We start from the raw sequence: 27,043 nt of genomic DNA, 5'->3' as shown, positions 1-27,043 counted from the left end.
TAGAGTCAATATGAATTTTTATTAACACACATTTGTCAAAGTCTGTACAAACCAAAACATTCCTGTTTAAAATGTCCATTATTACAAACATACAAATAAACAAAAGGTGTTACCAAAAGTTAGATACTCAATTTCATGGTAAAACGGTGTCATGATTTTTAAAAACCAAAATTGCAAGACTGAGATTTCTTCCTTCCCTTTTTAGAACTTGTGGAAAGTTACAAAATGTGTGAATTTGATTTATATTAAGTGCCAAGATCTTAAAAAAAGATTTAGTATAAAACTAAATATGTTTTTATATTGTCACTTCATATAACAGAATTTCTCAAGTCTTTAAAATTAAGAAAAACAAAAACCATGACTGTAACTTTTTTCACAATCTTTTCCCCACAGTGAACGTATATGCATTTGAAAAATATTATCTGACAGCTTGGCTTTACCTAAAAGTTTCTCATTCAAAAAGTTACAAAACTATTTAGCACTGCCATTTCCTTTGCTTGGAAGGAAAAATTACATCCCCTACTAGAGGGATACAGAAACAACCTGGTCCATTGTTTCTCCTATCAGAAAGAAACCATCCATTTCCACATCTGTCCCATTATATGCATGGCTCCACTTGTGAGAATGCTATCACAAGGTACAAGTGTTTGCTTCTAAGAAATGTCTAGTAAGTTAAACTTATGCTATAATTTTGGTAGGCTGAGGTACAAATGTCATCTGCCCTCATAATTACCTCTAACTCAATACTCCCTGCATTAATGATTCCAAGGTAGTTGGTATTACTGTTTCATGGCATGCTACACATCTCTAATTTCTTTCACAAACATCATATAAAGGACCTGAGAGTATGGCTAGAAATGCAAACGTATCCCCCCCTCTTCTAGAAAAGTAAATCCATGTGCCTGCTTATGGGTCAGGGAGGGAAAACAGGACATGAACAATTCTGGCTAAGACCAAGCTGCTTCTGGGAAGCACCTGTTTTCAATACATTTCTGTTTTTAAAAGCAGGGAGTGTACAGGCTGGGGTAGGTGAGGAGGAGTGCGGAGAAGTTACAGTGATATCATTTCTTTCAACCAGACTCAGAGTCCATACTTGAGCAGCCTGTACTGACCCTCAAAATGCTCTCTAGTTTAAATATTATCCCATTTTTAATCTGCTCATGTAAAAAAAACAACGTTCTCTGACAATGGCCAAGTTTGATAACTGATATAGGGTTTTTTGTTTGTTTGTTTTTTAAAGAAGTGGCAGTTTGAGAATTTAAAATCAGTCACATAAAAACAATCAGGAAAGGGGTGGGGGAGGGAAGTGTCCAGTACAACCTGGACAACCTTTCTTTCTGCCCTTACTTATAAAGACAGACCATTCAAATCTTTGCTACCTCCCTAAGTATCTTCTTAAACGCTCTTCCAAGAAACCCTCCAAAAGGCACTTAACTCCATACTTACGCACTGAATTGTTTTACCTTAACAATCAGTTTTTAAGACTCCAAGGTAAAAAGAAAAAAAAGATTTGATTCTTTTACTAAAAGCTAGAGTAGGACTTTTTAAAAAAGAGGCATCACTTTTACAAGAAGAACAAGCTAGGCTACCATTATTTCTTTATCAAGAAAATTTCTTTTTTTTTAAAAATAAATAAAACTCTGGCTATACATAGTACAAAGTTCATACATAATATACCTGGAAATAAACCCAAGAGTATACCCTGAAGCAAAAGGTTTATTGGAGAAAGCTTCATCCATTGTACCAAGTCTTAAGGTGGCAGTTTTCAAAGTTCAGAGGGTGGCAGTGATATGAAATTAATGCCAAAACTATTTGCTCATGGGTATGGCAGGATGCAACGATGGACAAAAATCATTCTGCACATAACACTGAGCAGTAACCACCATAAAAAAAGAAAAAGAAGCAGAAAAGAGTAGTACTGAGCAAGAGAGCTAGTAGTACTGACAAGGTGGGGAAAAGGGGGAAGAGAGGATTGGGAGAATAAGAGAGAGAGAGAGAGAGAGAGAGAGAGAGAGAAAGAGAGAGAAAGCCTAAAACCCCGAACATTCACGCATGCAGTCCTAACACAGCACAAACCAGGTATTTCCATTCAGGCCGCTGCAATCACATAAAGGGTAACTGTAATAAAATAGAGATTTCTTAAGAAAGCTTGCAGTTCCCAAGTCGCCAACCCTAACCCAGGAATACATTTGCTGTTGCTGGGAACCTCCATGTGGTCTCTCACGGAGAGGTTATAGCTCCTGACTTCTCTGACTTCTTGCTCTTGGACAAGGCAGCTGCTTGCTTCAGGAGCTCTCTGTTTTTGGCCTTAAAAAAAAAAAAAAAATCAGTGCAAGAAGAATGTTTTAACAGGATAGGATATGTTTTTCATGCAGATGCTAAGGCAGATGTAGAGGGTTAGGAAGAGATAAACAAATTTTAGAGAAAACAGAAAGCTCTAGAGCTAGGTTCAGGGGAAAGAAGATATTTGTTGGAGGGTAATCAGTATACTTCAATCTCCTGGAATCCACTGTTACAAAAGGATGTTTTATGCAACACAAGCAAACCATGGAGTGCCCTAATATGCTGGATAAACCAGAATTTATAATTCAGAAATCTGGAATCACATCTGGTTTTTCCCAAATTCAAAGAACACATTAATTACACTGTTTTTGAGGGGAAAAGATCAGAACACATCTAAAAGTGAAACAATAAAAGACATATATAAGGTAGATTAAAGTGATTTGTCAATACTTAAAGAAAAAAGAAATCTAAGAGATGATCACTTAAAATGTAATCAGCTAAATACACAAGTTACCACATAAAATAAGCAGTCATCACCTGCAATTGTTCAGTGACTTCTTTGTGGGTTTTCTCCATTTGGTTCATTTTGGCTCTCATCTGAGATTCTTGGTATTGAAAATCAGCCTTCAACTCTGTGATCTGAGGGGAAAAAGGCAGAGTAACCAGAAGAAATTTCTGTCCAATGAAAAATGTTTCAGTATCAGAGAGCTAAATGGTCCCCCAAATTAATAAAATACAGGGCTTTCCTGAAGAGCCATACTTAAATCAAAGCCAGGGAATTCTATATCCTATTTTTTCTAAAGAGTTCCTACCTAAAAATTACACAAAATCCTGAAGTAGTATTTGTGATACTTAACCACTAGCAGATTTTTAAAATTTTCATGTATACCTCCAAATAAATCAGTGATTATAATGCACTTTGATGGTTTGAGAGTAACCATGAGAATAATAGCTGCTTCCATGTACTGAATTTTTACCCTGTTCCAAGAAAACTGATTACATCAATTCATTAAATACTATGATAACCCCATAGGGGGTAATATTCTTCTTCCCATTTTACAAGTGGGAAAACCAAGGCTTAGAAAAGGTTAAGTAACATAGCCAAGATCATACATGTTAGCAAGTGGCTGAGCTAGAATTCAAACCTAAAACCTTTTGTTGACTATGCTATTCAAGGAGCACAGAGAAGAGATACTTAAATCAGAGAAATGAGGTGTGAGCTGAGTTCTGAGGTATAAGCAGCAACTGGAACATGAGGGAAGGAGGACACCCAAGCAAAGGGAACAGCAAGGGCATAGGCAGAGAATGTGAGATAACCAAGAGCTTGTTCCAATGACTGATGAGTGTGGGGAATGACAGGTGATGAGGCTAGAGATGGGCAGGCAGGATATGGAAGAGTCTGCATTCCAAGCCACGGAGTGTGACCTTAATCCTGAAAGTTATAGGGAACAATCTACTACTTGTTCTTGCTCCTTTTAAAAGCCTAACTTCATAAAGCAGTAGAAACAAGTGTTCGTTTTGTCTCTATTTTGCAAAAATCCTTTTATGTGCCATTCTGATCTAGTCATTGAAGAAGATATACTTGGGTCTACTTTCATCTGACAGTCATATAGTAAAGTGGGAAGCATACTGGTCTCTTCCCGTGAATCTCCACCTTACTGAAAGAAGAAAGCACACACAGTAGAAAGAACAGTACAGTGGGAAAGACTTGAGGTTCATTCCTTTTTTCTGCCATTTACTTAATTGTGTGAATTGGATACATCATTACTTACTTTGGGTCCATTTCCTCATCTATAAAATGAGGTAGAAATTAGATTGAAAGACTGCATGTGAAGGTTTTCAAGTTATAAATGTCTTTATTAGCCACTGGAATGAATAATAGCATTCCAAACTTGGTACAAGACAATACACAGGCTCAGGGGTAAAACAGCTAGTTGAATGAATTGGAACCCTAGAGAAAAAATACTGGAGGCACTCCTCATCTATAAAATGATAATAGCCCTGGCAAGGGAGTTTAGTTGGTTAGAATGTCGGCCCAATTAGCCAAGGTTGTGGGTTGATCCCATGACAGGGCACATATAAGAATCAAACATTGAATGCATAATAAATGGAATGACAAATGAATGTTTCTTTCTCTTTCTCTCTCTCAAATCAATCAATAAAAATTTAAAAAGACTTCATTTAAAAAAAATAAAATGATGATAATAATAATTCCTACCTCAAAGGGTTATTATGAGGATAAGTTAGTTAATACATATGAAGTACTTAGAATAGAGTCAGGCCCATAGTAAGCATCGAACAGAAGTTAGCTATTATTATTTTCATTAATACAGTAAGGCAGAAATGACATATTCTAAGAATGTGAAAATAAGAAATACCAGACATCATGAATCAGAACAAGGATGTAAAAAGTCTCCTTAAAGAGGGAGGATGACTCACAGAACAGAATAAGAATTTACTGAAGATATTAATGTGTTGTTGTTTTTTGTTAATCCTCACCTGAGGATATTTTTTCCATTGATTTTTTAGAGAGTGAAGGGGATGGGGAGAGACAGAGAGAGAGAAACACCAACATGAGAGAGATACATTGATTGGTTGCCTCCTGCACAAGCCCTGCAACCAAGGTACGTTCCCTTGACTGGAATCAAACCTGCAACCCTTCAGTCCCTGGGCCGATGCTCTAACCACTGAGCCAAACTGGCTAGGGCTGTTGTTTTTTAAATGTAGAACACTTCATGAATTTATGTGTCGTCCTTGCACAGGGCCATGTTAATCTTCTCTGTATTGTTTCATTTTTAGTATATGTGCTGCCAAAGTGAGCACAATGTGTTTAAAGAGTGGGTCACTCAGGAAGGAAGTTGTCAGCAATGGAAGCAAAGTGACACAAGAGTCATAAAGGAAGGCCTACCTGAACACTGTCCAGGGAGAAGGGAGACCTCGCCCACATATTTTGAGTATTACTGTCCCACGGACATGCCATCCCAATAACAGAGATGGAGGCATCAGGTTCTCTTAGCCTGAGAGCATTAAAAATTCCAATTACATAACTACCTCCTCCTATCCCAACTCCATGCTCATTTAGCACTTTCTGATTACAACCTTCCAAGCTCATGCTGAGAGAAATAGTACTCAGTTGCATGCCCCACTGTGAATTAAGAGGGAGCATTGTGGTTTTATACATCTTCTCTGTAAGCTTGGTTAACATGAGTTCTCCCTGAGAAATGGAAGCTCCCTCCAAATGCTGAGAAAATCAACTTTCTAAACCCACTTGACTGAGGTAGATCCAGTACAGTAATACCATGCTATGAGTCATCTTGGCAGACAGTAAGCCTCTCCCCAGGACATCCCAACCTTGCCACTGGATCTCTCTCAAAGCATCAATGGTAAGTACCCAACTATACCAGTTAAATAGAGTTAGCATCATGCCCCATTCCACACAGCTTACCCTGGCATCATTCTGGCCTGAGAGGCATTAACTAAACCATACCTTCTTCTCTTTCTCTAAAATCATTTGATCCTTCTGATGCAGCATCTTCTTCAGGGTGGCCACTTCTTCCTTCAGTTGGGCAATGATGACAAAGTGGTCAGTGCCTGGTGAGTCCAGAGCCAGGTCTGGGGAAAAGCTGAGTAGGAAAATGGATAGGAAAAAGAATTACAACTTGGATGGATAAACTTTTTTTTTCTTTTTTCCCCCCTGAATTTTTATAAGAGTTTATTTGAGCCAAACTGAAGATACACCTGGAAGCAAGATCCCATCTGACCGAAGTAAATGCTTGACAAACCTTATTTTCTACCTGAGGACACACTGTAGGCCACTTGACTGCAAGCTCAAGGCAGGAGCAACTATTTGAATTCCCAGCGTTAAGCACAATGCTCCATACACATCAGACTCAACAGCATTTGCTAAACTGCACAGACAAGGTGCTCATCAGATAACTATACCAGCATTTTCTCTCACATTCAGGACTAAAATAAATGCCATTTGACAAGAACCAAGGTATTCCAATTCAGGTTCATTGAAGATCTCCAATTATTTATGGGTAAAACAGTCATCATTTATTTGTAATTAGATAATTTCCCTAGAATTGGGACGAACGATCGAGTGTAAGCACATGCGTTTTTCTTTAACACTTCCCATAGAGCTCCTCTTTTGATTCCCTTTTCTGACCCAAAGCACTGTGATAGGGTGCAGCTGCTGAGGAGCTGCTGCAATCCATCCCAGGAATGAACAGTCAGTCCTTTTTAAAAACAATAAAAAGAAGATGAACTTAGGTACAACATTCCCTGGAAAAAGCTAAAGAAATGTATATGCTCAATGACATTTTAAAATATTACATATATGTAATACACATATAGGACATCTTTAGCAAAAAAATAAGAATAAAAATGATAAAAAGAAGATGCATTTAATAGGAAGGAAGCCAACCTCCCCTACACTACAATTGGCCTGTAGACTGCCACTTCCAATATCAAGAATTCTGTGAATTTTGTTGTGGTGGTTCCACTTATTCATGCATTTATTGATTCCTGCACATGCCCCAACCAGGGATTGAACCTGCAATCTTGGCACTTCAGGATGATGTTCTAACCAACTGAGCCACCCAGCCGGAGCAAGAATTCTGTGACATTTAATTAGGAAAGGAACAAAGAGATGGCAAACTCCTGAGTCAATCACAACCTGGATTTTCAACAGATTCCTCCCAGTAGCAGTGTCTGAGCACTTCCTTTTGTCAAAGTGCCAGATGAACTCTGTCCTTTTAGTAGAGTCTCCTAACTAGGATTAGTTTCAGGGAATCTGTAACCCCCTGAAATTGTATGTACAATTCTATGTATACACACAATGAGTGGTTTCTAGGTTGAGGATCCATAGCTTTTACTGGTTGATCAGAGGTGTCTTAGACCCAAAACAAGGTAGGGAATCACTGCTAAGAGGGTCAAATCCTGCCCTTCTCTAGAGACTTCACAAAGGAAGCACTTCACTTTTCCCAGGGCAACCTTTAAACACAAACCTGTTTTACCTAAGAGGACACTGAAATATTGATTCCTAATTCCCTATATCAATATAGCAATAATTCTAGGTTCCCCTTGCTGTTGGTTCTTTCCTATATCTTAAACCACATCAACCAGCATTTCTCTACACAGGTGGAAGCTCCAAATAGCAAGCCAAACCACCAGACATACTTCCTCATAATTACCAAGTCAAACATTTCTATGGCTACAATGGGGAGACATCCATTGACAAGAATATTTCCCCTGCCCGGCAGGTGTAGCTCAGTTGGTTGAGTCCCATGCCCCAGGAGGTTGCCAGTTCGATTCCCCATCAGAGCACATGCCTGGGTTGTGGGCTCAATCCCCAGTAGGGGCGTGCAGGAGGCAGCAGACAAATGTTTCTCTCTCGTCAATGTTTCTATATCTCTCTCCCTCTCCCTTCCTCTCTCTGAAATCCATAAAAAATATATTTTTTAAAAAAAGAATATTCCCTCCTCAGTCTACATGAAGTATATGAGAATGTCAGAAGAAAAATGGACCAAAGTTTTAATTATTGATGAATATGCAGACTTACTAGGTAACAAAGACTAAATACAAAATAATAAAACAAGGCATGCAGGAGAAAATACTGAAAGGTCCCATTACAGTCTCTACTAGTTTCAATACCTGCCAAGGGACTGTCTTCCCTCAACCCAACAGAATGTTTAAACCCATAACTAGATCAGAGAATGAAACTGAGTAAGGGGCAGGTATAAACAATTTCTTGTTGTCCCAAAAACTCCTAATGCTATGCTCTATCTGCTTCTTGAGAGAGGATTCTTCCTTTAAATTGTTAACAAAACTAGTCATGTCTATTCTGTGTGTTAGGCCCTGACCTTCCCAACTCTCTTTTGATTAATAAGGACTGCTAGGAATCAAAATGAAAAAAGAGGGTAGGTTAGCAAGGCAGAAAATCAGATCCAGGTATCTTTCCAAATACCTCCAATGACAGGGAACTTACTATTTCTCCAGGAAGCTTCTTGCCTTTCCCAAAAGCTTAGCTTATATTAAATATAAGAACAATCTTCCCTGGGTTGAGCACAAAACTGACTCCCTGTCGTTCCTATGCATTGGTCCTGTGTCTGTCCTTAAAGGCCACACAGAGTACATCTAATCCTTCAGGCACATTTCAGATGGAGAATAAAACAAAACTACAAGGAAAGGAAAAGAATGTCCTTTAGAAACAATAAACTTTAAGGTGTACCTGGGTGTCACCCTGTTGAGTGCTTTTTAACTGCCAATAGAATAAATAAATATGATAAAAAAATAACTGGTGCATTTTCTCAGGGAAGGAAAGCTAGAAATGAACTCAGGTTTCCTCAAATTAAAAAGTTTTTATTACAATTTCAACAGACTAGAAAATATAACAAGGAGGCTGTGAAGTATGCAGAATACTTAAAAAAAAGGGCAAGGCATTTTATAAGTATAAAATCATTAGAGAAATGGTTTTGTTTAAAAAAACCCTACAGTAATGTTTTCTCTCTGTATGATATGGGAGGCTAATGAATAAAAGAAGAAAAAACAACCCTCAAATATGCCTCAATATTTAAAAAATGCATGAGAGGAGAATGTGGTAGTACAGAAAGGTCTATGGAAACTGTCAGAGAGCAACCTACAGACGAAGCAAAGGGATAAAATGAAAGAATTGGAAAATAAATTTAAAAGTATATAAATATTTTAAAAGTGGGTTTGGGAAAGTAGATTATGATTAATTAAAAACTGGAAGCAGCCCTAGCCAGTTTTGCTCAGTGGTTAGAGCTTCGGCCCATGGACTGAAGGGTCCCGGGTTCAATTCCAGCCAAGGACACATACCTCAGCTGCAGGCTAGATCCCTAGCAGGAGGCAACCAATCAATGTGTCTCTCTCACAACAATGTTTCTCTTTTTCTCTCCCCCCCTCCCCCCACTCTCTGAAAAGCAATGGAAAAAATATCCTCAGGTGAGGATTAAAAACAAACAAACAAACTGGAAGGAAGTACAAGGATAGAGAGTTCAGAAACCATACTGGTAACATTTGGTAGAGAATTGAATTCAAGTCAGTAAAAAAGTTTTGGTTTGCATGATATTAAAAAGGAACTGTCAGAAAAACAAAGGATGGTCAGAATGTTTTCAAAGTAAGGGGAAAGTGGGTGGTGAACACACAATATACAGATGATGTATTACAGAACTGTATACCTGAAACTGCTATAATGCTATTAACCAATGTCACCCCAATAAATTCAATAAAAAGTAAAAAAGACCAAAAAATAAAGTGAAGGAAAAGCAAGAAAAGAACAAAAAAGAAAAAGGAAAAATGTAATTTACCTTGTGCTATGAACTTTCATTCATTTTAGAGAGAGGGGGAAAGGGGGGGAAGAGAAAGGGGGAGGGGGAGGGAGAGAGAGAGAGACAGAGACAGAGAGAGATATCTATTTGTTGTTCCACTTATTTATGCATTCATTGGTTGATTCTCTTGCCCTGGGATCGAACCCACAACCTTGGCATATTGGAACGATGCTCTAACTGAGCACCTGGCCAGGGCAACCTTGTACTATGAATTTTTAAAAGACATGCAAACAAGTGGAATAGATTAAGATTGCTAACTCAGGACATTCAAATAGAACTTGTATATGTATGAAAATAGTTTTTGTGGCAGCAGAAAAATTTTCAAAATTTTCCCGTTATTAGGGTAAATTAATTTTTAAAATTAGCATGTATATTACAAGAAAAAAAAATTTTTTTTAAGATCATTTCCAGAGGACATTATAAAAAACCATGTACCTAAGTTTTAAGGATCAGCATCCTACTTAAGGAAAACAATCACTGCTGGTGACCAGGTGCAATAAAACACTGAACAGAAAGCTTAAGTTTTTCACTTGGCATATCCATAGCAATGGACAGCAAGAATAGTGAGTGGCAGTATCTAAAGAACAAAACAGCCCAGCCAGCATGGCTCAGCGGTTGAGCATCAGCCTATGATCCAGGAGATTGAGGTTCAATTCCTAGTCAGGGCACATGCCCGAGTTGTGGGCTTGATCCCTGGTGGGGGGCATGTAGGAGGCAGCTAATCAATTACTCTCTCATCATTAATGTTTGTTTCTCTCTCTCTCCCCTTCTCCCTCCCTCTCTCTGAAATCAATAAAGATATGTATTTGAAAAAAAACTCCAAAACAAAATAAACTAAAAGAGGGTGAACTTTAAGAACTGGTCGGTTAAACTAAAGAATATAAATGAGTTTTTCCAGGTCATTCAAACACAGCCTGAGTCATCAGTGAACATAAAACAGAAATGACTCTAAAGGCTGTGGGTCCTGGCTTAGGCCTTTATAAAGCAGGGTATTCAGGTAGGTTGACTCCCTGAAGTAGTCTTTGCAGGGTCATGTACCTGGCAGAAATGATGGGATAATCTGTGCCACATCTACTTTCTTCAGAATGGCCAGACTAAGTTAGCTGTTCAGAGAACAGTAAAGCTGACCAGATAGAAGGGCTTTATGGTTCCTTCCCCCATGTAATCTGAGTATCTAAATTAAGCATTTCAGAAGGTTCAACTCAAGAAGTTTAAAATCAGTGATGCTAGTTGTTAAGACACCTTGCAGCCCTAGCCGGTTTGGGTCAGTGGTTAGAGCGTTGGCCCGTGGACTGAAGGGTCCCAGGTTCAATTCCAGCCAAGGGCAGGTACCTGGGTTGCAGGCTCAATCCCCAGCCCCAGTCAGGGTGTGTGCAGGAGGCAACCAATCAATGTTTTTCTCTCTCTCTCCCCCACTCTCTCTGAAAAGCAGTGGGCAAGAAAAAAATCTATCTATCTATCTATCTATCTATCTATCTATCTATCTATCTATCTATCTATCTATCATCTATCTATCTATCTATCTATCTATCAATCATCTATCTTCGGGTGAGGGAAAAAAACAAAAAACACACCTTGCAGAGTCTGAAATCAAGTTAATGAAGAAGGTAATAAGAGCCCTGGCTGCTGTGGCTCAGTTGGTTGGAGCCTCTCCCTGTACACCAAAAGGTGGTGGGTTGGATTCCCAGTCAGGGCACATACCCAGGAGGTCTTACCCTTCCTCTTTCTAAAAAAAAGGTAATAAGAAAGAGTAAACCTCACAGATGCTTTGTACTTCCTTACATAAATAAAATTCACCCCTGGTAAGCCTATATGCTGGTCTGCTCCTAAATCCACCACTGGCTGGAAGGGAGAACTGAGATTGGGAGGAGTCTTCAAAATGGAAATGATTCCAAGGATTTATGGAACAGTGTCTCAGGTGGTCTCACTCAGGATGCTGGGCCCTAGAGAAACAAAAAAATGGTGGGGCCCAAGACTGTTGGAAAGCAATCCACTGCACCAACCCAGATGGAGCATTCCAGGTATTTGGACAGTGCAGCTCATAGGAGGAAGCAGCATTGAGGAAGGATGATAGGCATAAAAACGTACATTTAGACAAGTTCAAGATGAAACAAAAATATTTAAATGCATTTCATTCTTTTCTGATCTAGCATCTGCATTGGACTGTCTTTCTGTAGGCTACGGAAGAACAGGTCATCTCTTAGACTGAGCAACACTGCCTTAACTCCAACTTGTCTCTGCTCAGCCTCTCGAGACTGAGTACTGCCCTGCCTGGAGGAGGTTACAGTCACAGATCATAATGAAAGGCATTCAGCTATTGACTTCTTAGAATTGTGTGGTGGAGTTATTTGTGGATTGCAGAATTTGATTGCTATTAAATCCAGTTATATGTTCCTGCCTATTATTTAATGACAAGATTAGATTTATAAACAAATACTGCTTGTTTATAAGATATCAAATGGCTAGCATAGTGACCCTAAGAGGTTCACTGACAACCATACATTAGCTCCAAGCACACCCTAAAATGTATTCCTGTTTCAGGAACTGTGTATGCATTTCAAATGGAAGCATGCACACACACTCCAATTGGCTCACCTGTCTCCATTGGTTGTGATTGACTCAAACTTGGATTTTTTCTTTGGGATTTCATTTTGAATTGAAGACGTAGAAAGTGTTTTCTGGCTTTTAATGGCAAAAATAGAGAGACATACGTTAGAAATAAAAAAATTAATAAAACATCACAATGAAAGTGCCAAGTGGGACCAATGTAATGTAGCTCTTCTATGCAAGAGCTATTTATTTTTGATTATTAAAATCCACAAAGGTGTTGATTTCATAGGTCTTGGATGCATGGGTGGCTCGTTTCCATAGGCCCCCAAAATTCTTGGCCTTAATTAAATATTACCTGCCTTATTAATAACTATGAGAACAGTCAATAAAACTTCAATAAATTGAAGTATAATCAACCTTACAGTTTAAAAAGTACTTTTACATTCAGTGTTTCATATGCATCTTATAAATCTGTGAGGTATATACAAGATATTATTTCTACTTTGCAGAAACTGAGACTCATCAATGTTAACTGAGCTACCCAAGAATATTCAGCTAGTTAATAGTAAAGCTGGGACTAGACACCAGGTTGACATATTTGAACTCCTAGTCCAGTTTTCCTTCACTATGTTTCTGTGAATCTACTGATAGCTAAGTCCTACAACAATGCTAAAAATCCATTTTAGCCCTAATAAGTTCATCCTCTAAAACTGGTCTGCAACCCTTTCACTTTAGTGGATGTCCAATTGCTAAGCTTAAAGGATGCCTCAGACCCTTTCTTACTTGATCTCTTTTCAATATTTGATACCACTGACCATTCCATTCTCATATCCCCCCAACTTTATTAAGGAATAATTGACAAATATAATTGTATATATGTAAAATGTACAATGTAATGTTTTGATATACACATACATTATGGAATGATTACCAAGATCAAGATAATTAACACAACCATAACCTCACATAGTTAACTTTTTTTTTAATGGTGAAAATGCTTAAGATCTACACTCAGCAACTTTCAAGTATATAATACCATATTAATTTAGTCACTGCTCTACATTAAATCCTCACAACTTCTTCTTATAACTGAAAGTCTATACCCTTTGACCTACATCTCATTTCTCCTCCCCCAGCCCCTAGCAAACACCATTCTATTCTGTTTCTATAAAATTGGTTTTTAAAAAAAGATTCCGCATAAAAGTGATACCACACAGTCTTTGTCTTTCTCTTTTCTCACTTAGCACGATGCCCTCCAGGTTCATCCATGCTGTCACAAATGGCAGGATTTCCTTCCTTTTTATGGCTGAATAATGTTCCACAGTGTATATATACCACATTTTCTTTATCCATTCATCTGTCGAAGAACATTTAAGTTGTTTGCATATCTTGGTTATTGTGTATAATGCTGCAATGAACGTGAAAGTGCAGCTATCTGAGATACTGATTTCATTTCCTCTGATATGTACGTACCCAGAAGTGACTGCTGGATTGTATGGTAGTTCTATTTTTAATTTTTTTGAGGAACCACCATACTTTCTGCTACAATGACTGTACCAATTTGCATTCCCACTAACAATGTATAAGGGTTCCCTTTTCTCTACAACCAGGTCAATATTTGTTATCTCTTATATTTTTGATAACAACCATCCTAATAGGTGAGGTGATATCTCATTGTGGTTTCAATTTGCACTTCCCTGACAATTAGTGATACTTAGCATCTTTTCATGTATCTGTTGGCCATTTGTATGTCTTCATTGAAAAAATGTCTATCCAGGTCCTTTACCCTTTTTTAATTGTATTTATTTGCTATTGAGTTGTATGAGTTCTTTATATATTTTGGATATTAACCCCTTATCAGATATATGGCTCACAAATATTCATTCCATCCTTCTTGAATGCTCTAGAGTTCTGTTCTCAGCCTCCAACCTAAGTTGTATCAACAACTACCCATCACAGTGGTTGGAAATAGTGTTCCTCAGATCACCTACACAAGAATCATCTGGGATATTTATAAAACAATGCAGATTCCTGGACTCTATCCTAGATCCTACTAAGTTAAACTCTGAGATGGGAGCCACAGGAATAATCTCTATTCCCACTGACTCTTAAGTGTAACCAATGAACCATGTCCAAACCCTTCTTCTGAGTTCTAGTTAAGCTCCCACTAAGTAATTCTTTTTGATGCTTCAAACTCACCTTTTCAAAACTGAACTCTTCTCCCCTTCCTATATTCTCTGTAAGTTAAGGATCTAAGAAACCTGAGAATTATCCTTTACACACCCAGCTCCTGCCCATTTGTGTTCATCAAATTATCTAATTCTCCCTCTAAAGTATCTTCCTGAATCTGCCTCTTTGATCTGTGCCACTGCTTCAGTGAGGTTCTTGTTTTCTGTTTTGTATTTTTTTTTAAATATGTTTTTATTGATTTTAGAGAGAGGGGAAGGGACAGAGAGGGAGGGAGGGAGAAAGAGGAAGGGAGAGAGAAGGAGGGAGGGAGGAACATTGATGAGAGAGAGAAACATCAATTGGCTGCCTCCTGCATGCCCCCTACTGGGGATTGAGCCCGAAACTTGGGTATGTGCTCTGACTGGGAATCGAACTAGCAACTTGTTGGTGCTTCGGACGATGCTCAACCAACTAAGCCACACAGGTCAGGGTCTCGATGAGGTTCTTGTATTAACATCTCTTACCTAGACTTTACAAAAATAGCTTCTTAACTAGCCCCCAGTCTCTTTTTCTTCCCATTCATTCTCCACAATAATCAGGGTTTTTTTATTGACCCCATAATCAAGTTCATGTTCCTTACCAGATCTGCAGAATTCCTTTTCCTCCCATTTCCCAGCTCCCAACCATAAGCTCCAGTAACATAAAAGGATTTGCAATTCCTCAGACTTCCATGTGGTCCCATATTCTCCATGTCTTTGTGCAAATGCTATTTCCTCAGCCTAGGATGCCTCTGCCTGTTCCTTATCTGATGATTCTGATTCACCCTAAGATACAGCTACAACACCAGCTCTTCTCCCAGCCTTCACTGCCTGACTTGCTAAGGCAGTTAATTACTACTGCCTCTCATGCCTGTATCTTGACGTTTCCACTGTGGAGTTAATGTTTCTATGGTTCCACAGAATTATACTGCAACGATCAGACTGCATACTCTTGGTCAGCGAAATGATTTTTTTATTCATCTATGCACCCTAACAGAGTCCCTGGCCCATGAGAGTACTTAACGTCTGCTGGATGAATAAAATCATAATGGTAATAACAACCAAGAGTAACTAAAATGTATCGAATGCTTGCTATGTGTCAGTTATAAAACTATTACTATGCATGAACTATATAATTTATCTTAACAACAAACCCATGAAATAATACTATTATTTCTCTCATTTTACAAATGAAAAAACTTGCCCAAGATCTCATGCAGAGAACCTGGAAAAGCCAGGATTCAATCTAGAGTCAGAACTCTTAAGAACACTACCAGGAAAAACCTAGAACATCTATCAACCTCCTGGCCAAATACACATAAAAAAGCTACATCCCTCAGAAAGCAAAATGTCCAACCTTCCAGGGAGATAACCCACTCTAAGGGTGAGGAGAACCATTACATGTGAAAGTAGAGTAAATCCCACAAACTTTTCAGACATAACATAAACCAAGTCAGGAAATTCTGACACCTTATGGAATTCTTTCTGGCTCTTGGAAAACGCATGAATTGTAAAATATGACAAAGGACATTCCTCCTATGGGCTAGTAAGTAGAGAGGGGAAAAACAGAAAAATTTATGCAAAATGATACCTTCTATGGCTTATTGTGTGAGCATTACATCTGACCTATCAGCACCTCTAGTCCTATCTTATGCATCTTGGAGTTACCTGTTATAATGGCTGCCACTACTCAATCGACTGTACTGCTCCTTCTCCTGGTGGGTGGCACGGGAAGAGCTGCTCAGGTGCTTCCTCTGCTCTTTGGTCTTCTGAAGGACCCGTTTGTATGAGAGTGTGCACAGCCAGCACAGCAATTTCCCATCTACCTGAAAGACAAGGAGACAAAGATAAAGAGGAGGGAACAAAGTACATGGGTACTAGAGAACATGAGTATAGGGAGCTATAACCTCTGGGCTAAGTCCCATCTCTGCCACTATGAGTTGTGTGAACTTAGGCAAGTCACTTGAGCTCTCTCAGGCTCAATTTCTTCATCTGTAAAATGGGGGATAATAGTAACTACTTTTGAGGGCTGTTGGATTTAGTGAAATAATGTGGGTAAAGCATGGTGCCAGGCACATAAAAATTGCTTAATAAATATGAGTTGCTAATTTTATGTATCTTTTTGTTTGGTTTTCTTCAACTTAACAAACAGAGACTAGAGCAAAGTTGCAAGAATTTCAAAAGACAAATATCTCCATGGTGCTCGTTAGAAAAATTCAGCAGAGAGAAGACAAGACAGAAGATAAAATATAAAATTTATACTTCAGTTTTAATACCTTATAAATGGCTCACAAAATGTTATGCTAGAAATCTTTTCTCAGATAGAATGTCTTCAAAAAAAGACCTATGAGCAAGTAGTTTCCAGGGCCCCAGTCCCTAGTAGTAGCCTACCATGGCACTCTGAATTAGAAAAAGTTAGTCCCTTTGGGCAGAAGCAGCTCTGCACCAGGGAGCAGGGCACAGGACTAGGAAAGCAGAATGGAGCTTCTAAAATCCTCTGAAGCTAGGGTGCCTCTGTGCAGCACTAACTGCAAAATCATTTGTGGGACAGCATGGTATAGGTGGCTGGAAAACAGAGCTGGTTGGAGTTACTCAGGGTGGGGAGGGAGTGTGCTGATATTTTATGGAACTTTAATTTTCATGTCTTATTCATGAAATTAGATCTTATGCCCCATCTTGAACATGGGTAGGTCATACCACTGAGGTCTTTTTTTTTTTAATATGTTTTTATTGATTTCAGAGAGAGGAAGGGAGAGGGAGAGAGATAGAAACATCAATGATGAGAGAGTCGTTGATCGGCTGCCTCCTGCACACCCCCTACTGGGGAGCAAGCCTGAAACCTGGGCATGTGCTCTGAGTGGGAATCAAACCGTGACCTCCTGGTTCATAGGTCGATGCTCAACCACTGAGCCATGAAGGCTGGGCTAGGTATTTCTAATACCTAGAACAGTGTCTGATACATGATAAGCATTTAATTATTGGTTAATGAAGTATTTTTATCTTGTTAGCAAAATCCAATTTGTACCCCAACCTCTAACCCATTGGCAAGTCCATCAGTCTGAATCTATCCCACTCCACTGCTTCCACCCAAGTAAAGGCATTCTTCTCTCTCACAACTACAAGAACCACCCAAAAGAGCTCCCTATTCCACTCTTAGGCTCTTAAAAACCATTTTCACCTACGTGTTAAAGAGGGCTTCTTAAATGTAAATCTGATTACACCTCTCCTCTCTTTAAAAGCCAATAGTTTCTCATTGTATCTATTATAAAATCTAAACTTTTTACCATGGCCTGTGTTGACTTAAATATAGCCCCTACCTGCCTTTCTAACCTCATTCCCTTTCTCTTCCCCTTGTTCATTCTACCTTCTGTTCTTCCCATGTGCCAAGCTCACTCTTGCCTCAGGGACTTTTCATAGCTGGTCCCTCTTCCTGGAATCTTTGCCCTCCAGAAATACCATGGCTGCTATCTTCTCATCATTCCAGTTTTCAGCTCAGATGTTATATCCTTGCAGGTTCTCCTGACTGCCCAATTTAAACTTGCCTCCCTAGTCATTTGCTACCATATACTCTGTTTCTTTAGAACACCAACATCTAAAATTTGGGTTCATTTATTTCCTTGTTTGTTCTCACCCGTCTCTCTCTTATACACATGAATATAAGCTCTATGAGAGTAAGGTCTTTTCTGTTTAGTTCATTAGTGTATTTCTAATACCTAGAACAGTGGTCTGATACATGATAAGCATTTAATTATTGGTTAATGAACACATAAATGAATTTTGAAACCAAACTTCAGTCTGGTTCATTTCATGTTATGGATATGGCCTGAAGGCCTGCTTTTAAAAAATATAAAAAATTACCCTCTGAGAATTAAAGTATCATAAATAAATTATCATAGCCCTAGCCAGTTTGGTTCAGTGGTTAGAGCATTGGCCCATGGACTGAAGGGTTCCAGGTTCGATTCTGGCCAAGGGCAAGTACCTCAGTTGCAGGCTCCAAGCCCCGGTCAGGGTGTGTGCGGAGGCAACCAATCAATGTGTCTCTCTCCCCACCCCCCTTCCTCCCTCCCTTACACTCTGTCTGAAAAGCAATGGAAAAAGTATCCTCAGGTGAGGATTAAAAAAAAAAAAAAGAAAGAAATCATCAGAGATAACACCAGTTGAGTACTTATCATGTACCAGATTCCTTTCCAAGGGCTTTACACATAACAACTCAATCTTTATAACAATGATGAGATCTGATCAGCCTCATTCACAGATGAAGAAACTGAGGCAATGATAGATTAACTTGCCCAAAGTCACACAGCAAATAAGTGACAGAACCAAGATTTCAACCCAGGCATTCTGAATCCAGATCATCCACCCTCAGTCCCTAAACTCTGCTTAAGTTTATGAACATGTGATTGAGGATGCCTAAAAATATCCATACTCTTAAGGTAGGATTGTAACTAAGAAAGTAGAAACTTAATGGATTCTAGTAATCTAATTAATAATAATATAAGTACCATTAATTGAGTGATATTATGTGCTAGGCTCAAAATGAAGTGTTTTATATACCTAACTCAATTAAATCTCCCTATATCTGCCTGGCCGGGCGTGGCGCAGTGGTTGAGGATTGACCTATGACCCAGGAGATCCCGGTTCGATTCCCAGTCAAGGCACATGCCCTGGGTTGTAGGCTCATTCCCCAGTGCAGGGCCTGTAGGAGGCAGCCGATCAATGACTCTCTCATCATTGATGTTTCTATCTCTCTCTCCCTCTCCCTTCCTCTCTCTAAAATCAATAGAAATATTTTTTTAAAAAATCTTCCTATATCCTTATGAACTAGCTATTGTCATTCCCACTGGAAAGATGATTAAATTGATGCATAACAAGAGGAACTTTTCCAGACGATTCAGCTAGCCCAGGGCTGAGAAACTGCAAAGCTTGTGCTCCAATTATTATTATATGCTACTTCCTGATTACTAATTCAGCTTCTTCAGTATCTTGATTCAGGGAAGAGGTGCCCTAGTTGGCAGGCAGGAGTATTCTGGTTACTGGAAAGTTATATCCTCCCATTGAAAATTAATGAATTTGGTTATCAAGAGTCAGCTCTTCAGAGCCTAAGCATCTCTGAAAAGTACCTATGGACACTGAAAAAGTTTCTGTGCTGAATATTTTCATTCAAAAAGTATTGAAGAAAGCAGATTGGTAGTTGCCAGAGGTAGGAGTGGGAGGTAGGAGTAATGGGTAGTCAAAAGGTACAATTTTTCAGTTATAAAATAAGTTAAGGCCTGGGAATGTAATGTACAGCATGGTGACTATCATTAATAACACTGTATTATGTATTTGAAAGCTGCTAAGAAAGTAGATCTTAAAAGTTCTCATCAACAAGAAAAAAATTATGTAACTATGAATGGTGATGAATGTTAACTAAGCTTACTGTGATCATTTCACAACACATAACAAATTTCAAATCATTGTTATACACCTGAAACTAATATAATGTTGTATGTCAATTACACCTCAGTAAAAAAATAAAACAATCAGTTTAGTCACTTTTTAAGACGTAGAAAATGAGAACCATAATTTTTTCTCAATAAATAACAGTAAGCTAGAAGATACATTTCAGATTAATATTTTAGCCATGTCAGATAGGACAAGTAAAAAGGGAGAGGAGATAGTTTTCAATAAAGTATGACTCTTATCAATCTAAAATCTATTTCTATCTATGCATATATGTGGACAGATATATGTGTATATATTTGTGTGTGTGTATATATGTATATATATAGAGAGAGAGAGAACGCGCATATACTATGTGACAGATTGCTGGAAATACAGCAGAGAACAAAATGAAAAAAGACCTCACATTCTAGTGGGTGTAGACAAACACTTAAGCATATGAGACAATTTCTCATAATGTTATGTGCTACAAAGACAATAAAACAGGGTACTATGATAAAGAGTGGCTAAGGGAGTTAGTAAAAGGTCTTTGTATGGAGGTGGCATCTGAGCTGAGACGTGACAGGAGAAATCAGTTAACACACTCTGGAGAAGGGTGTATCAGGCAAAAGGACAGCCAGTGCAAAGGTGGAAATGAAATTGGCATGTCTGAAGGACTGAAAGGTGTCCAGTGTGGCTGGAACAAAGTAAGAGATGGGGAGTGTGATGGCAGATGAGACTGAGAGTCAGATATGGGCCTTGTAAGCCATCGAAGGAGTTTGAGTTTTATTCTAAGTGCAACCGGAACTCACTGGAGAGCTTTAAACAGAAAAAAATCTAAACCATTTTGATTCCACCAAAATACTATCATTTCACATAGAGCTTCCCTCTATGTCATCTTCCTGTGATCTTTAACTTCAACAGGTAAAAACATTTAAAGAGTCAGACAGTAAGCCCTGGCCGGTGTGGTTCAGTGGGTTGGACTGCCATCCCATACACCAAAACACAGTGGCAGGTTCAATTCCCACTCAGGGTACATACCCAGGTTGAGGGTTCAATCCCCATTAGTGCACATAAGAGAGGCAACCAATTGACATTTCTCTCTCACATCAATGTTTCTCTCTCTCCTTTCTTCTCTCTCTCAGATCAATAATAATATAAATAATAATAATAATAATAATAAAAACATACCCTCAGGTGAGGGGTAAAAATAAATAAAATAGCCAGGCCGTCATGGCTCAGTAGTTGAGCACTGACCTATGAACCAGGAGGTCATGGTTTGATTCCAAGTCAGGGCACATGCCCAGGTTGCAGGCTTGATCCCACTGGAGATTGTGCAGGAGGCAGCCGATCAATGACTCATCATTGATGCTTCTATCTCTCTCCCTCTCCCTTCCTCTCTCTAAAATCAATAAAAACATATTTTAAAAAAATAAATAGACAGTAAAACTGGTAGTAGTACTCTTTTCCTTGAATCACAATCTCTCCTTTACAGAGTTCTATAGGATTCTGCCAATCACTACTCCACTTCACTTATGTGGGATACTGATCACTATAACACAGATTCTCATGAAATACTAACTCATGAGATATTAGATGTAAGGGTCCACATTTAATAATGAAGAAAACAAAGGTTGACTATCTTCTTTAAGGTCAATAACAGAACTACGAGTGGAAGTGAGATAACTTTCTATTATATGTCTTGTTTTTTAACTGAATTTATTGGGGTGACATTGGTTAGTACAATTATATAGGTTTCAGGTATACAATTCTATAATACATTATCTCTGTTACATATCTTTCTGTTTTTTTAATTAATCCTCACCTGAGAATATTTTTTCCATTGCTTTACAGATAAAGTGGGGGAGGGAGAGAGGGAGAGAGGGAGAGAGAGAAACATTGATGTGAGAGAGACAAATCGATTAGTTGCCTCCCGCACATGCCCCAACTAGGGCCAGGGAAGAAGTCTGCAACCAAGGTATGTACCCTTGGCCAGAATCAAATCTGGGACCCTTTGGTCAGCAGGTTGACGCTCTAACCACTGAACCAACTGGCTAAGGCTCTATTTATGTCTTTTTAACACAGTTTAATTTCTTATGGCCCACTTTAATTTCTATGAAAGAAAAAAAATTAAGAAAAACACAGAGATTTACCTTCTTTCTGTCATCTTTCCTGTCAAATGCACATTGCTGCTTGCACTGTTCACAAGAATATGGTGGTCCGTACTTCTTCTCTGAATTTGTGCAACGCTGGCATTTGTTGCCAATAAATGCTGCAATTATATTGCAATACTGACAAGGTTTGGGCTGAAAGAGGAAAAAAAGGTTCAAGTAAGTATATTATAAAACACCAATGCCTTTTTGAAAGCAATGATTTGTATTACATAGTCCATTAGTCATGGTAAAACTGTATTTCCAACTTCATAAGTTTCCTTTTACATTGACTGATCAAGCAAAGCCCAATTCCTAACACTATGTAAAATGTTTTTATGCAGAGAACTATTGACTCTAAAATAAATAAATGAACAAATAACAAAAACCAACTAGTGTATATACTGGGACTTCTATGAGAAATTCAACAGAACCATCTCTTTGAAGAAACAAACAAGTGCTTCCAAATTTCTAAAAAAGGACTCTTTGCCATTACCATTGTATAAACATGTTGGGAGAAATGCCTGCAAGGACACAGTACCCTGAACCCTAACTGTGAGAGAGAAAAAAAATTGAGAGAAAAATCAAAATGGACAGTCAACTGCAACCAAAGAGGCAAGTCATAGGATCCATCTTTTCCTCCTTTTTCCATACTGGTTACTGAGTCTCTCAGGATATTATAATCGCAATCCTGACACAGTGACTATAAGTACAGAACTCCTCAAAACTAAGTATTAGCGGAGTAAAGCTCAAACACTAGATAAATTTTTATGAGAAAGTATTTATACATAACTAGTTCTTCTAATTAATAGACCAGAGAATGTAAGGTTCCAAGAGACCTGAGCACTCACTATTAGGTACACAGAAAACTACTTACTGTTCCATACAACTGCACATTCTGAGCACATTTCTTGCATATTGTACTGGTTTTACTGTAAAGGAAGAAATAGACACAAGGCTTCTGTAAGAAAAAAGTTGTTTTACTTAGAACATCTGAACATTGATTCCTCCTTAAACCCAAGGAATTTGTTCATTGCTAAGTGCTAAGGTGAAATATAGTCTGGACATTTGGTTAACTGAAGGTTGAATATATGGCCAATAGCTCTTTTGTTTAATTTTTTTTCTTGGCCAATAGCTCTTTTAATTATCTTGTAGTTATTAACTTTATTAACTCAGATAAAATGAGGCTTTCGTTTAAAATAGTGAGTTGTTTATGATTATGACATCTCTAAGTAAAATTATCAGATATGGAGAGGATCCTCAAAAGAATGTTATGTTAAAGCCCTGGCCGGGTAGCTCAATTGGTTAGAGTGTCGTCCCCATACACCAAGGTTGTGCGTTTGATCCCCAGTCAGGGCACATACCCAGGCTGCAGGTTCAATCCCCAGTTGGAGCACATGTGGGAGGCAACCAATCGGTGTTTCTCTCTCACATTGATGTCCCTCTCCCTCTCTCTAAAGTTAATTTAAAAAAAATTAAAATAGCCCTAACTGGTTTTTCTCAGTGGTTAGAGCATTGGCCTGCAGGCTGAAGGGTCCCAGGTTTGATTCCGTCCAAGAGCACATACGAGGGCTGCAGGCTCAATCTCCAGCCCCAGTTGGCGTGGGTGAGGGAGGCAACCAATTGATGTGTCTCTCTCACATTGGTGTTTCTCTCTCTCTCTCTCTCTCTCCCTTCCACTCTCTCTGAAAAGCAACGGGGGGAAAAAACTTGGGTAAAGATAAATAATAAAAATAAATAAATAAAACAAAATTTTTTTTTTTTTTTAAAAAGAATATTATTTTAGACTGAATTGGACTAGCAAAAAGAAAATTACTTCTCAGTTCAGAGGAAAAGCTGAGAAATTTGAAGTTAAGATTAAGTATATGTGTTTGGAACATAAACTCAGAGATTCTATCCATGTTGACCTTTCTCCATCTATGCTCGCCTCTGTAAGTAAAAGAGTATGAAATCCCAGATGTGGGATATAGATGCTATGACCAAATATTTTGTCAATATTTCCAATTTCTCTAAGAGCCAAGGACTGACAGAAATAAAAATGTCTTTTACCAGAGGTCATACTATTACCTAAATGCCTGAACTGATAAAACTGCCTTGGGGGAGATAATCATCTTCAAATAAAGCCTAACCCTTCACAAAGGGAGGTACAAACAAGTGCTTGATGTGCAAGAACAGTTTAAACAATAGTCTGGAGATAATAAAATCACACAAAATCTATGTTATGATTATTTTACCATACAATTCCTATGAAAGTGACCATAAAGTTAAAACAGACAACCTCAAAGTAGAAAACATTTAAATTAAACTGAGATATTAAAAAATATATTTTCCAAGACAACTTTCTGCCATTTTTAAAAGGCAGTACAAGAAGTAAAGTACATTGAGAGACCTCTAGAAAGAGGATTAGCATGAGTGATTCTATGATGCCGAACATTCTGATGTATACTTAGGTTTACTATTGAAGGGGTGGGATATATATCATTGTATACAAATGCTCCTGACATCGTAGAAAACACACAAAGTAAAACTACTTCCATGGCCCATCTTGACTTAATGTTTATGTATGGTATGATAAAGGGTCAAACTTCATATCTCACCCCACACACAAAAATTAAAGATGGATCCTAAACCTAAATATAAAAGCTAAAAAATGAAGCTTCTAGAGTATAGTCTATATGTTTCCATGTGTAAGCTAGCAAATAGATCTCACTGTGCTTTTAAGGCACTATCACTTACACGGGCAGTTCCACAAAAATTGAACTTACTATACTAACAAACCACATTGCTACTACAGAAAAGCCCCTTCCCCCCAAAAGATGTGTGTTCACTCACACCTAAGCATTTTTCACACTTTCTAAAATGAGAAAAATGAATTTCAAATGTGACTACGGCTAACAAATCCTTTATCAGGATTGCCACATTTCCAAAAGTATATTCTTTGGCTCATAAATTCTTCAAACTCTGTATATAGACATACTGGAACATGAGGCTCATGTTTTACTCTTGTGGTTTCTGAGTGTCATAAAGATCATAACCACAATATAAAATGATCAAGGATTTGGGGAAAAAAGTTAACTTAAAAAATTTAAGCTATCAATGTATAGCTAGGGAACATGTGTATTTTTATACCCATCAATGTGTTATAATAAAGAACTGCAGAATCATACTCTAGTTTCTCTTCAGATCACATAAATCTTTCACCTTTTTAAAAAAATCCTCACCCAAGGATATGTTTTTTAGTGATTTTTAGAGAGAGAGCAAGGGAGAGAAAGAAACAGTGACGTGAGAGAAATTTCAATCTGCTGCCTCTGGCTACTTCCCATATTCACCTGGACCAGGGATCAAACCCACAACCTCGGTATGTGCCCTTACTGAGATTCGAACCCGAACCCTCAACCTTTTGGTGTATAGGAGGATGCTCCAACCAACTAATCCACCAAGCCAGGGCTATATCTTTCACCTTTTACTAAAGATTTCCATGGAGAGAAACAAAAACCTGCACAATCTGTGTAAAATGCAATTGATTACAGATCTGTATATTGAAATGCAACCAATTCGAGATTTTAAGAGGAAAAAGGCTATTAACATTTTTCATGGTCAACAAAAACTGTACCTCTCCTGCTGGTACTCAGTCCTACAGTAGGTGCACTTCACAACAGGGTGTGCAATCCGACATTCCTGAAATAAAATGAGGATATAATTGTAAGAGGCAGTCAGAAATGGCAACAGCCTTCCCTACCCAATAGTCCTGGGTACTATTCCCAGCATAGTCACTGTGCTTAAGTGAGTCACTTAAACTTTCTGGGCCTTATTTTTTTCCTCTCTAATACTGGCATCGCTGTCCTGCATTGATATGGGAGATGAGTCAGAATTTATATGGAACTACTCTGTAGCCATAAATTGTAAAAGAAAGGTACGTATGAATAAGCCTGAGACTGGGAGTGAAAAGCCCTGGATTCTAGTCCAGTTCTGCCATTGCCACTGTGTGATTTTTTGAGCAGGGTCACTTGTGAAATGAAAATGCTGGATTAAAATTGTTATTGCTTACATATATAAAACTACTGTAATTTTTTTAAGGCCAGCTCGGTGACTTTTAACTGTCGCCTCACAGCTCTTCTATGCACTTAAATAGGCAAAGCAGGATGAAGCAACTTAAATGAAAAAGGGAACTTAAACCTTCAGGGGTAAAAACTGACCAACAGCTTGGTTAGGATGAGGACGGAAGGTCACCAAACTGGATGTTGAAAAAAATCATCCCTTTGCTTCGTGCGCTTGATTGTCTGCCTTTTCTAAAAAGCCTCTCCATCTCCGACTCTGAGACTGGCTGAAAAATGTCTGTGAGGCGCCCGACTTGAGGACACTTCTCTCAGGCAGCACCCAACTCTGGAGTTTAGTCCCAGGCGGGGCAGAGGGTCCCTCAGTCTGCAACCTGGCAAACCCGGGCGGATCTCCAGCGCGGCGGGTTGGGGCAAAGCAGGGGACCCACTGTACCCTCCCCCGACTTCCCCGGGTCCGAGAACAATCTGTCGCGGTTGCTAAGCAGCCAGACAAGCCGGCCAAGGGGGCCTGACCCGGCCCCGGACTCCCCCACTCGCCCCACCAGGCCCCTGCGGGGCGGGTGAGGCTCCTCAGCCAGGCGAGCCCGCCACGCCCTGCGTAGGGGACCCTGCCGGGCTTCCCCTCAGAACATGGAGCTCTGGGCCGCGCCTCCAGAGTCCCAGTTCCCGGCCGCCGCCCTAGCCCGCGCACCTTGCACAGCTGCTGCCCCTGAGACAGCGCCTCGAAAGGGAAGCGCTGGTGGCACTTAGTGCAGGCGTAGAGCGCCGCCATGTCCAGCCGGGGCCGTGCTCGCCGTCCAGCGGGCTCAGCCCGCCGCTTTATCTGACAGTCTGAGGGAAAACTCGGCAGAGGAGGCAGGCTGCGGGCTGCGGCAGGCGGACGGGCGGGAGGGTGCGGCCGGACCGGGGCGGGCGCGGCGACGCTGAGCGCCTGTTCACTGGTCACTTCGACATCCATCAAGCATGAAGGGGCGGAACACGGAGCTTCTGAGGGCTCTGATTCGGTCTGGACTGGGCTACGC

The 27,043-nt window shown here is 39.2% G+C and overlaps 1 protein-coding gene across 2 annotated transcripts; it reads right to left on the bottom strand.

The window, feature by feature from the left end:
• FAM76A (family with sequence similarity 76 member A) lies at positions 1 to 26,988 on the bottom strand. Of its 2 annotated transcripts, XM_081145342.1 has the most exons (9): positions 26,713 to 26,946; positions 25,577 to 25,641; positions 22,841 to 22,895; positions 21,967 to 22,119; positions 16,061 to 16,218; positions 12,231 to 12,317; positions 5,771 to 5,906; positions 2,821 to 2,922; positions 1 to 2,307 (listed from the first exon to the last, which is right to left on the bottom strand). In XM_081145342.1, the coding sequence occupies exons 1-9, from the start codon at positions 26,791 to 26,793 to the stop codon at positions 2,221 to 2,223; spliced, it is 924 nt and encodes a 307-aa protein (XP_081001468.1). In that variant the 5' UTR covers positions 26,794 to 26,946; the 3' UTR covers positions 1 to 2,220. The 2 variants fall into 2 exon arrangements, with proteins under 2 accessions (XP_081001468.1, XP_081001467.1); XM_081145341.1 differs by lacking the exon at positions 12,231 to 12,317 and having other exon boundaries at positions 26,713 to 26,988.
• Between the last annotated feature and the right edge of the window lie 55 nt (positions 26,989 to 27,043).

Source organism: Miniopterus schreibersii (assembly GCF_964146895.1).
Source record: "Miniopterus schreibersii genome assembly, chromosome: 8".
Taxonomy (NCBI): domain Eukaryota; kingdom Metazoa; phylum Chordata; class Mammalia; order Chiroptera; family Miniopteridae; genus Miniopterus; species Miniopterus schreibersii.
The sequence above is the reverse complement of the archived record's forward strand: the minus strand, read 5'-3'. Positions and strand labels throughout refer to the sequence as shown.

Bases quoted from the DNA above. Each gene is read 5' to 3' on its own strand.
- FAM76A (XM_081145341.1), bottom strand. From the start codon at position 26,979: ATGGATGTCGAAGTGACCAGTGAACAGGCGCTCAGCGTCGCCGCGCCC. The intron at 22,120-22,840 runs GTAAGTAGTTTT...TTCCTCTTTCAG, and splicing joins ATGTGCAGTTGTATGGAACA to CCCAAACCTTGTCAGTATTG. The intron at 2,308-2,820 runs GTGATGACTGCT...TTTTTTTTTAAG, and splicing joins AAGTCACTGAACAATTGCAG to GCCAAAAACAGAGAGCTCCT.